This window comes from Rhincodon typus, chromosome 3, assembly GCF_021869965.1.
Source record: "Rhincodon typus isolate 14 chromosome 3, sRhiTyp1.1, whole genome shotgun sequence".
NCBI classification, from domain to species: Eukaryota; Metazoa; Chordata; class Chondrichthyes; order Orectolobiformes; family Rhincodontidae; genus Rhincodon; species Rhincodon typus.
In genome coordinates this window covers 116,194,512-116,207,140 of record NC_063334.1, presented here as the reverse complement: position 1 = coordinate 116,207,140, position 12,629 = coordinate 116,194,512, and the positions used below count along the sequence as shown (strand labels likewise).

Genomic DNA, 12,629 nt, shown 5'->3' with positions numbered 1-12,629 from the left:
TCTCCCAGCCACCATCAGTTCTGAGGAAGGGTCACCGGACCCGAAACATTAACTCTGTTTTTCCCTCCACAGATGCTGTCAGACCTGCTGAGCTTTTCCAGCAACTTTGTTTTTGTTCCTGATTTACAGCATCCGCAGTTCTTTTGGTTTTCACTTAGCCATGGCTGAAGCTTGTCATTTTAATTGGTTAAAGTCTGTGGCAGTTTGGGAGACTGGTGCTGTGTTTGAGAAAGTCAGTGTTAAAGAAGCTGTTTAATTATGACCAAATCCAAGGGGGGATGCAGCACACTTTGGAACTTGGAAGATGGTGGTATAAAGTTATCTGACATTGGTTTTAGGGGATATAACTCCCCACTGCAGAAAAATCCCCTCCTCTTTTTATTTTTTAATCAACGCGTTCAGAGATGTTATCTCACACACCTGGAGAAGGTGGGACTTGAACCCAGGCCTCCTGGCCCAGAGGTAGGAACACGACCATTGTGCCTCAAGAGCCTCTCATCTCCTTTTGACTGGGAAAATTCCAACCAATGTTTCAGGTCAATAATATTTCATCGGATTTCAAACCTCCCTGGATCAGCCACGGGTTTGAAGTAGAATGAAAGTGTGACTAAGTGTTCTGTGCTGCAACTTTTGTAGAAATTTCTTTGCACAATATGTTATGATGCAATTGAAAAATGAGCAGGATGGGAAAAGAAAATAATTTTCTGAGATTCTGCTCTACTACATTTTTTCCTTGTGTATCAAGAGGCTGGATGAATAGATATAAACTTGTTTTACAGTACTTCTTTAATTATGTGCATAAATATTTCTTTTATATTTTAATACAGTCAATTTCTTTTTTATTCATTCATAGGCTAGCCACTCATCCCGAATTACCCAAAGGGCACATCACCTCCCCTTCAATCTTATATGCAATATGGAATAAATACAAATAAAACAAAGAACTATGGATACTGGAGATCTGAAACAAAAACAAAAATTGCTGGAGAAACTCAGCAGGTCTGGCAGTATCTGTGGGAAGAAAGCAGAGGAGTAATGTTTTGAGTCTGATGATTCTTTATCAACCTTTTTATATTGGATAATGGGAAAACCAATGCTCTCAAGTGAGGGGTACCTTGAAGCTATTAATCGGAAATTACAACGTGTCTATAAAAACATTTCTTTAAAGCAAAACCTGGTGCTTTACTTTTGATATAGTTTAAGAGGAAAGCCAGGTGTGAGAACGCATGTATCCTGGCATTACTACTAGTCAGGCAGAAGCTGAGGTGAAACTGATGACCTCCAAATATTTGAACTACTATATCTGGGAGTATTGTCTGTGGTGCAGTCAAGAAGATCGTACAACTGCATTTCTGTTGTGGATCACGCTGTCCATCATGCTGCTTATACGAAGCTCCTGCTGCAGACCTTCTGGGAACTCAGAACCTGACCTGTCTAATGATTATTTAGTGACTAGTTAACTTTGAGGAGGTATATGGGACTGAGGCAGTGTAGATCATAATCAGGAATTAGCCTCACCCTGAGTCTTGGGTGATCCTGCAGCCGTCAGCACGAGCTGCCTTCTTCACACTTGGCCTGCTATGCATAAAGTGATGTTCCAGCCCATACGATGTCTCAGAGAGTGCTCTATACCTCTTTGAATTTTACGTAATTATTTATTCATGAGATGTGGACATCGCTGGCAAGGGCAGCAGTTATTGCCCATCCCTAATGTCCTTGAGGAATGCCTTTTTCTATTCTCCACTCTTCTTTATGACTGGCCTTTGTATGTGGCAGGATCCAAACAAACGCATTTACAAAGATTTATTGAGAAAAATGTGCAGCGATTACTGGGGAATGCTATACCCAGTATGTATCACAATATATCATTGTAATAAAGTCATGTTATTTTAGAAAAAAATACTGCAAGTGCTTTTTTTCTCAGAAACCTAACAAATATTTCAGTCCTCTAAAAGGAAAATATTACTTTTAGTGCTATAAGGAAAATGAAATCATTGTCGTAGATTCGCAATTAATCATTTCTTGGAATTCTCATCATCCATATTTGCCAATAAATGACTCATGAAATTTGTTCTTCAATTTAATTTATACAAAAAAAGTGAAAAGAACACAACTGTTCACAAAACCCAAACAGGGTCAAACAAAAAAACTCAGTATAATTGTCAAATCCTGGACAGCTCTCTGATACGGTATTGTCAACAGATTTGACCTGGTATCAGCCATGCACTCCTCTGCTGACATGTCAAACTGTGGCCTGCCTAAAGCAAAAAGTGCAATCAGCATCCGCTTAAAGATACACTGAGGCAGGATTGACCTGAGAATCTACAGAATTCCAACTCTCCTTTATACAGTCCGATGCATGTCTGAATCTGTTTGCTCTTGTCCAGCAAGGCATTCCCGTGACTGCTCGAGTCTTTCCACATCCTGCAACAGCTGGTGAGGCTCCTTTTATTTTATTCAAAGTGCTTCCATCGCATTCTTGACTTCGGCTACAGTTATTACTGATCCTGAGAGTAAGCCCACCAAACCCTCCCCAGAATCCACCCTCCCCCCCCCCACCCCCCCCCCCCTAGCTACAAAACTCAACACCTGAATGAATTGACCCAGCTGCCAATAGTTCTGCCAAAGGACCAACTTGCCAAATGTGCACAGTCTTCGCTGTGGCAAAGGCGTTTCTATGAGCTGGAGTTACTGTTGAATTTTTCTAGAACTGTCACATTGACATGTTGGAAAATCCACTGCTGGGTGTGCACTGAGGGGTTGCATTTGCTCATGAAAATCTTCTTGTCGGCTAGATTGCAGTCCATGCAGCTGTTGCTCACTGGGTGATACAAGGTTTTGTCCTAGGGAGTCCAAAAATAGAAAGATGAATTGTCAGTGTCCGTGAAATTCAGCATTACAGGAATAATCCGTATGTCACATGCGGCACTATTCACTCATGAGATTAAAATATTAGGGAGAATTTTCTGTTCGACATACTTTCAATGTGAAGGCTTCAAATAACTATTCTGGAACATAGCAATAGGAGGAGTCTATTTAACCTCTCTAGTCTATACGGTTGTTGAATGAGATCATGGCTCATCTGTGACCTAATTCCATATAACTGTGTTTGTCCCATACCTCTTATCACCTTAGGTTAACAAAAGTCTAACAATCTCAGATTCATTCCTGCTGCAGACCTTCTGGGAACTCAAACCCTGAGCTGTCTAATGATCATTTAGTGACTAGTTAACTTTGAGGAGGTATATGGGACTGAGGCAGTGTAGATCGTAATCAGGTTTTGATCTACCATCATCAACATTTTTTATAGATTACTCCATGGCAAAGACAGCATTCATTATCCTATCCTGAAATGCCCTAAAGTTGAGGCGGGCTGTTTCTAAAATTGCTGCAAACAAATGATGCAAGATCATATGTTAATGCTGACCCTGAGGTTGTTATATTTTTGACAAGCTGCTGATGCCAGAAGAAAGTTCCAACTTTTGCAACTGGTTTTATGTAGAATTATTTTTCACTTCTGAAAGGTCTGACTAACCACTTTTTTTTCATTTCCCCCCAATATACCCTGTCAACTCCCCTTACCATCTTAAAAACTTTGATGAAATCATCCTGTAACCTTCTAAATGCTAGGGAATCACGCCCCAGCTTTTGTAACTGAGTTGCTGTCCTCAAATCTACTAATTGACCTCTACTTTGCAGAGGTCCAGAAACTACTATGGAACCATCAAGCCACTGAAATGTTACAGCTCAGAAGGGGACCATGTGACCCATCTTGTCCATGCTGACCCAAAGACACCTAGATGCCCTTTCTAATCCCAAATTCCTGCACAGGGCCCATAACTTTGCAAATTACAGCACTTAAGATGCAGATCCAGGTACTTTTTGAAAGTGTTTAAGGTCTCTGCCCTCCACCACTCTAACACTTTTTCCTAGCACTTCCTGGACCATGTCTGTCACAGACCAGATCTGCTCTGGAAATCTTCACTGCAATACCATAATCCTCCAAACAAGAATAGTCAATTTCTACCACCTTTCCAAGATCCAGACTAACTTTTGTTCTGGTTGACCCATCTTCTCAGCCTGTTGCTACCTCACTGAACTGACACTTTCCCATCTTGGCTCAATTATTGATTTGTCACTCTCTTTCCACCAACATCCATGTATTTTCGGGTTCGCTGCTTCACTTTAGCAGTCTCCAATATCTTGGCCCTTATTGTTCCCTCTTCAGCCCATTCATTCTATGCTCTATTTTCCACAGGACGGCCTAAGGGTTCTTCATTTCTTCCCTAACCAGTCCCCAGTCACAGCCACCCTCCTCTGCCTGGCTAATTTTGTTATAACATTACACTAATTCTCCTTTAACTCATCCCACTTTCTCCAGTTAAAGTTGTTGCTATGTGTACTCATATATGTCTTAACAACATATGTTTTTTTCCACATAGTCCAAGAAAAATACAGTAAAACTGGTGAATGAGACATATTGGTCCAACATACCTGTTACGTTTCCAAACAGAGCTTTAGTGTGACTGATGCATTCATTTTCATGTACATTTTTTCCCCTTGGCAACAATGGTTACATGTCATAACACAGCTACTACTCAATGTTTCCAGGATTTTAGCTGTGAGTTATCAGGGATGAACTTACAGAAGGCAGAAACACTGATTTTTGTAGCAATATTTTCAACTGAAGAGAGAGGGGTAGGGTTGAAACTCTCTATGTTAAGAACTTATGCATTGCTGCACTGAGTTAAAACCAAGTGTACAATTGGCATAGGAAAATTTCACCCCACCCAGCTGAAATAAAGTCTACTTGGGATCCAGGCTAGAACGAATGTGTAAATCATCACATAAGTAACTTAAAACAAGGTAGGCAATTAGCCATAGTCCACGAGGACCTGTCAGAATTTTTAGACTGTAGATAATTGGTCATATAACTGAGGGGCACATCAAGCATAGCCAAATCTATCTCAGCCAAGAACTGAACCAAGCAGTTGGTATTATTTCTGAATCATAGACTAGCCATCTAATGAACTAATATAACCAGCCCCATAACCAGTAAACATATAAGGAAATTAAAAAAAAACTCTAGAGAAATAGCTGGTGAGATTTCTTCTAAAAGCAGAAATTTGCCCACAGTTGAGGGGACAAGAAAGTGTTTGAGGCTGTTGACACAGCTTGATTTGTAAGTGGGATGCTGAGGCATCCTGAAAATATCAACAGAGTTATTAGGAGAGTTCTGCGATAGGAAAAATTCTAGAGGATTTTCTGAAGTTAGAGTTAGAAAGTCAAGCTGAGGTTTCATGGATGTGACATTGCAGAAGGTAACCGAAATGGATGTTATGATTGAGTTTATGCTTATGTTTCCAGAGAGAAAGAATGAGAAATATGCTAAGAAGGAAGATTGATCAAAAAAGAGATGGAATCGTTTGGTTTCAAGAGTGAAAAGTGATTTTCTGAAATGTTGGAACATAGGACATAAGAGCAGGAGTAAGCCATTTGGTTCTTCAAACCTGTTCCAGCATTCAGTAAGATCATGGCTGATCTGGCTGAGGTCTCAGCTCCACCTTCCCATCTGCCCCCTCCCCCAAAACTCTTGACTCCCTTGACTATCAAAAATGTCTATTTAATTCAGCCTTTGATAAATTCAATGATCCAGACTTGACTGAAGAGAATTCCACTCAGGTGGAATTCCACTCAGTGAAATTGTAATTTGTTTGATGATTTGATGACTTTTCATTGAAAGCAGAAACAAAATACTAAGGATGCTGGAAATCTGAAAAAAAGAAATCGAAAATGCTGTAAACATTTGACAGGTCAGACAGCAGAGAAAGAAAGGTAAAGTTTGCCAGCACTGTTCTGCCTAAGCAATTTTCAAAAAGACTGAGTTATGGGCAGCGTTCTAATTTTCTTTCTGGCTGTGTGTGCTTCCAAGGCAACATTGGTTGTGGGTGGTGACCTACAAGCAGTGTGTAGCCAATAAGGTAATTAAGAGGCTTAATAAGGCCTATGCCTTAATAAGGCCTAATAACTAGCCTATGCCACCTGGAATTTTCCAGTTAGTAAGTGCCCTCCAGTGGTGGTCATAGCAAGGCCAGTGGCTTTCCAGCAGCACACTGATATTTAGAGCACCACTGCATTTTTCAAGTACCGGCCTCCCACTGTTACCATACTACGATGACAACGGCTGCAGCCACAGACCACCTCGCCCATTTAACCAATATTTTTGGCACAAATTTTGGCAGAGAGAATCAATGTAAAAAGTCACATGCCCTGGCCAACATGAAGGCAATGCTGGGAATTTTGCCAAAACTGGTCCTGTTATGATCCCAGCTGCTGTTATTATGAGACAAGTCTATAGGAAGGATGTTGTTAAACTTGACAGGGTGCAGAAAAGATTTGCAAGGATGTTGCTAGGACTGAAGGGTTTGAGCCAAAAGGGAGAGGCTGAATAGGCTGGGGCTTTTTCCTGGAGCATTGGAAGCTGAGGGGTGACCTTATAGAGATTTATAAAATCATGAGGGTATGGATAGGGTGAATAGCCAAAGTCTTTTTCCTCAGATGGGAGAGTTCAAAACTTGAGAGCCTAGGTTTAAGGTGAGATGAGAAAGATTTATAAAGAACCTGACGAGTAACTTTTTCATGCAGAGGTTGGCGCATGTTTCATGGATGAGCTGCCAGAGGAAGTGGTGGTGGAGGGTACAACTACAACATTTAAAAGGCATCTGGGTGAGTATATGAATTGGAAGGGTTTAGACAGACATGGGTAAAATGCTGACAAATGAGACTAGGTCAGATTAGGATGTCTGGTCGGTACGGGCCAGTTGGACTGAAGGGTCTGTTTCCGTGCTGCATGTCTCCACGTCTGTGTGATTCTCAGTCAGATCCCAGATTGAAATTTAGATTGATGTATATTTTGTGTTTGCTTTTGGCTTTAACAAGGCAGTTTTTCACTGAAACACAAGCACACAATGCTGCACAGTTGATTTAACAATAATGCAGATGTTTATTACACAAAACAAATTAAGATAAATTAAAATAAATAAAGCTATTTGCATATAACACATGTTTAAATATTTGGAAACTCACAGCAAAATACAATACCCTTAATCCAAAAACACTCCTTTACAGTACTCATATAAGAGAGAATTCTCTTCTCTATCACATCTATGTGGCTTAATTCAACCATGACTTCAGTTCCCTATCTTGAGAATCTGATAGCTTCCTCTTGATTCTTCACACCCATTCTGAAGAAGTCATATTGGACTTGAAAAGTTCACTTTCTCCAACATTCTTTATGTTTGTTTGAACTTAAACTTTCTCAGCTTCAAATAACCCTTTCAGAGTTTTACCTAAACACTTCTCTTCTGGAACTTTAATATTAAATTACTTACACTGAAGTAAGTTTTTTTTAACAATTCTAAACTATCTCCCTTACTTAGGAAAAACTGTCTTACACATTGAGCTTCAGCCAACACTTCTGCAACCCTGCAACCAAAAGGGCTTTCTTCAAATTAGAGGCGTTCCCCATAAGCCAAAAAGAAATCCCAGCACCTTCTAATGGAAACCTGATGCACTACAATATTTAATTTGATCAGTTGTAAAAAATCTCCCAATGGAACCAAAACTCCATTAATCTCAAGGATGTCTCTCTCTCTTCTACCGTGTTTTACAATATATCATCCTGGCTACAGAAATGCTTACAAGTTAATCACTAAACCACATTTATAGATACAGATCAAGCCTACATACCAATAACTCAAAATCCAAACTCTAAAATAAATGATATTAAAATATAGAAATAGATATACATCACTGTCCCAAATTCAGGAAACCATGAGGTACTGGCTATTAAACTATTTGTGAATGGGATGTACGTCTACAAAGGCAGCATGGCCACAATGATATAACTCCTCCTTCACATTCTAGGTGACAGCTTCAAAGCTGCATCATTTACTTCCTTTTATACTTCAAGTTATGCATGGACCATGGCCAAAGTCTGCTGGGCAAAGATTACAGCACTGTGGAGTAGGAATTTGTTTACTTTGAATGGATTCTTTTTGTTTGTGTGTGTGAATATATGTGTCAGTTTAAGTGTCTGCAAATTTACAGACTGAAATTATGTATCATTCAGCAAATAAATGGCACTACATTGTTAGTGCTAGTACAGCATTGAATGCTGATGCAGAATATTTGGCAGATGGAGTTTATGTGTGAAAATGTGAAATTGCCCATGTAGGCAGGGAAAATAGAAAAGCAGCATATTATTTAAATAGTGAGAGATTGCAGTCTTCTGAGGTATGGAACGATGTGGATGTCTGGAGATATCAATTGCAAGAAGTTAGTTTGAAGGTTAAACGAATGATTAGAAAGGCAAATAGAATTTATCAGAAGGAGAATGAATATTGAAGCAGAGACGTTTTGCTACAGTTGTACAAGGTATTAATGAGACTCCAGTTTGAGTACAGGACATTTTTTAGTTGCCTTATTTAAGAAAAGATATAATTGCTTTACAAGCAAGGCAGAGATGGTTCCTTCAAAGGGTTCCTATGATAAGCAAATATCTTGAAAGGAAAGGTTGCTCTGCATCTACTCGACTTTTGAAAAATGAGCAATAATATTATTCAAACATACAAGGTCCTGAGGGATCTTGACTGGGTGAATGCTGAAAGGATGTTTCTGCTCATGGGAGAGACTAGAATTGGGGGGTGAAGTTTAAAAATAAAGTCACTTGTGTAAGACAGATGTAGTAAATTTTTAATTTCTGCAGAGGGTCATAAATCTGTGAAATTCTCTTCCCCAGAGAGTAGTGAAAATAAAGTCATTGAATATTTTTAAGGCAAAGATGGCAGAGTCTTGATTAAAGACTAAGTATTTTGGAGGTAAGCAGGAAAGTGGAGTCAAGGCCAAAATCAGATCAGCCATGATCTTATCAAATGGTGGAGCAGGCTGAATGGCCTATGCCTGCTCCTAATTTGTAGAGTCATAGATTCATACAACACAGAAACAGACCCTTCAGTCCAATCAGTCCATGCCGACCATAATCCCAAACTAAACTACTCCCACCTGCCTGTGCTTGGCTCATATCCCTTCAAAATTTCTTATTCATGCACTTATTTAAATATCTTTTAAACATTGTAACTGTACCCGCACCATCCACTTCTTCATTCCATACATGAACCACGCTTTGTAAAAAAGAAATTGTCCCTCATGTCTTTTTTAAATCTTTCTCCTCACAACCTAAAAATATGCCCCCAGTCTTGAAATCCCCTACCCTAGGGAAAAGACACCTGCCATTCACCTTATTTAAATCCCTCATGACTTTATAAACTTCTTTTAGATCACCTCTCAACCTCCTATGCTCCAGTGAAAAAAGTCCCACCCTATCCAGCCTCGCCTTATAACTCAAACCCTCCATTCGCAGCAACATCCTGGTGAATCTCTTCTGAACTCTCTCTAGCTTAATAATATCCTTCCTATAACAGGGAGACCAGAATTGGCTATTACCTGTATATAAATTAATAAATTATATACATAATTTGTATGTTCATATGAAAATTCACATGCATGCCATTCATCGAGGCTGCAATAAAAGCACAATGTTGAGATACAGTCATGGCAATCTGACATAACATAAAAAGAATTACAATTACAGACTGTCCTGAAACATGTTGAACCGTTGTCATTCTGGTAATGCAGGAAACATGTCAATTTGCACACAGCAAACTCCCACAACCAGCAAAGGGATTATGATTAGATGTTTAGCTAACATAGCATTGATTGACGGATAAATACTGTAAAAAGGACATGGGGAGAAATCACCTCTTCTTCACAATGGGATCTTTTACATTCATTGAATTAATTTAATCTTTCGTCTGAGATACAGTGCTGGATCTTCAGAAGCATCAATGTCGTTATAAATATACAAGGCAGGAGCAACAGTAGAACAAGTAGTTCCTGAGGCCTGCTCAGCCAGGCTGCACTGCACATTCTCATTTCCGCATGATAACTTTTGATTGCCCTGTCTAACAAGGATCTATCTTCAGTACCAGACTTGAAATGTTAACTCTGTTTCTCTCTCTCCACAAATGTTGACAGACCTATTGAATTTCTCCAGCATTCACTGTTTGTTTAAGAATCAATTTATTTTCATTTTAGAAATAGTCAATGACCTCGCCTCCATCACCTTCTGGGGTAGAAAGTTCCGTGTCAAATTTTGTGCTTCGCTTTCTCAACCTAAACCAGTGGTAATTTTGCCTCAGGTGCAGAAACTAATACTGGGCCAGAAGAGACTGATGCAATGCAGTGCCATTTACTGCAAACGTGAGTGCAGCAGCTGTGCAGAGCATTAAAAGGGAACAATAAGTCAGTCGAGCTTAAAATTTGGCTTCACCTCCTTGTGGACATGGTGACCTGTGGAGATGGTGTTGTACACAGGAAGCAATCTTTCTTGAAAATCTTAACACACAGCACTGGCTATATTTTGTAAGGCAATTGGATGCTAGGTTACTCTTTCTTTCAGACTTATGACTGTAGTGATGGTATGAATTCTCTTAATTATTGCCTCAATTTCATAATCCTCAGCCCTCATCAGTCTTGTGGAAAGCTGCTAATGGTTTGAGACGTCCTTGGATGCTCTTGAAAAGGCTTCTTGAGAAATTGTTCAATGACCTACCCCTCCACTGCGTCTGTCATAACTGATATCATACACTCCTCTTTGATTGCCCCTTCCTTCCACATTTGGCTTGATCTTCCTCCCAAGGTCTCTCTGATTTCACTTCCTTTGCTGTGTTTAATTGGGCGGATCACCTTACACTGGAGAACTGAGTGCTAATAGGACTTGACCTGGCAGGTGGAATTTGTACTATTTCTTAATCATTTCAAGCTGATTTACATCTGAAAGTAAAGATCAACTTCAGAATGCTGCCAACTCAGCCATTCTGATAAACGTGGAATTGGACCAAGATTATTTTGTACCACTGTCTGCAACAGCAATTAGGATCATATTTATGACTGAGTTCAAACTATACTACAATGTAAGCAATTAGTGAAGAATGAAAGTAGCTGCCAATTCTTTGCAAGAAGACTTTAACCCTTGAGTTCCAGGAATACTGTACATAAGGTTAGATGTGATGTAGTGAAGGACAGGTAAACTGTATAAGGTGCTGGTTAAACAGCAACCAGGGTGAAAGAATGGGTTATACATGGAGGAGAGTTTCAGCCATACTGGCTATATAACTTGGGCAGTGTGGCTTTTTGGCAGTTGTGCCATTGCTTTGCTGATGAGAGGCAATGTCAGAATGACCGGGTGCACAATGGCCTTTCCACGATGGCGAGGGATGCCGGCCTCTTAGTGGATATCTCCTTAGGAGTGAGTTGTTCCAGGATTGGTACGTGGTAAGATGTGCATAGAATTAAGCAGGCACCATAGGGCGGCGTAGGTATTTATTGAGGTAAGGTTGGTAGGCAACATGAGAAATGTCACTTGCTCTCACAACAAGATTCCTCCATAGACTCAATGCAAATTATAGTTAGCCAAAAAGAGCAAGATTCAACTCTTCTTCTTTGACCAAAGCTGTATTACTTAAAGCCTGGAATTCCTCCCCTATCTCTGTTTAACCTCCCTTCGTCTTCTTAGAAGGGGTTGAGGATAACTTGTTTCCAAGGCAGTTTGATGGGTTCACAGGCGGCTGATAAATCAAGTATAAATCTGGTGACTCCGTCACTTGCAAGGCAGGATTGAGTCAATTAGTTGGTTCAGAGTTTGTGCTGTCCGTTGGATGCCATCCTTCGCTTCTGAAAATTCCCAATAAATTCCCAATTCTCAATGTGTTTTGTGCCTTCCTGAATGAGCCATTGCCATTTTGGTCTGTTTCAAGCTAGGGTCTCCCATGAGTCAGCGGAGGTGTTTGATCTCTATCCTAAGATCTCTTTATATGATTCTGTGTCAGATTTGTTTTGATTTGATTTGATTATTGCCACATATACCGAGATACTGTGAAAAGTATTGTTTTGTGTGCTATCCAGGCAAATTATAACATACATAAATAAATCAGGGTCATAGAACAGAATGCATAGTATAGTTTTAAAGGTACAGAAAAGGTGCAGAGAAAGATCAACTTAATATATGAGAGATCCATTCAACAGTCTGATAACTGTGGGGAAGAAGCTGTTCTTGAATCTGTTGGTACGTGTTTTCAAACTTTTGTATCTTCTCCCAATGGAAGAGGGCGTAAGAGAGTATAACAAGGGTGGGAGGGGTCTTTGATTATGTTGGCTACTTTCCTGAGGCAGCAGGAAGTCTAGACAGAGTCAAGGGATGGAAGACTGGTTTGAGTGATGGAATGGACCGTGCTTACAAATGGTTAAACCTTTTCTTTGTAATTTCTTGTGGTTTTAGACACAGCAGTTGCAGATTTTGGCTGGTTATGCTTCTGTGAAGTGCGCTGAGAGATCTTATAATATTAAAAGTGCTATATGAACGTAAGTTGTTAGTTATTATATGTATCAGAGATAGTAGGAACTGCAGATGCTGGAGAATCCGAGACAACAAGGTGCAGGGCTGGATGAACACAGCAGGCCAAGCAGCATCATAGGAGCAGAGAGGCTGACGTTTCAGGCCTAGACCCTTC

At 39.9% G+C, this 12,629-nt stretch overlaps 1 protein-coding gene across 1 annotated transcript in view; it reads left to right on the top strand.

Annotated features, from left to right (window-relative positions):
* Positions 1-12,478, top strand: part of galntl6 (polypeptide N-acetylgalactosaminyltransferase like 6) — a 248,889-nt gene extending 236,411 nt beyond the window's left edge. Inside the window, exon 13 of the mRNA XM_048594039.1 lies at positions 12,398-12,478. Coding sequence (XP_048449996.1) covers positions 12,398-12,478 — 81 coding nt within the window. The remainder of the gene's footprint in view (positions 1-12,397) is intronic.
* The last annotated feature ends 151 nt before the right edge of the window (positions 12,479-12,629 follow it).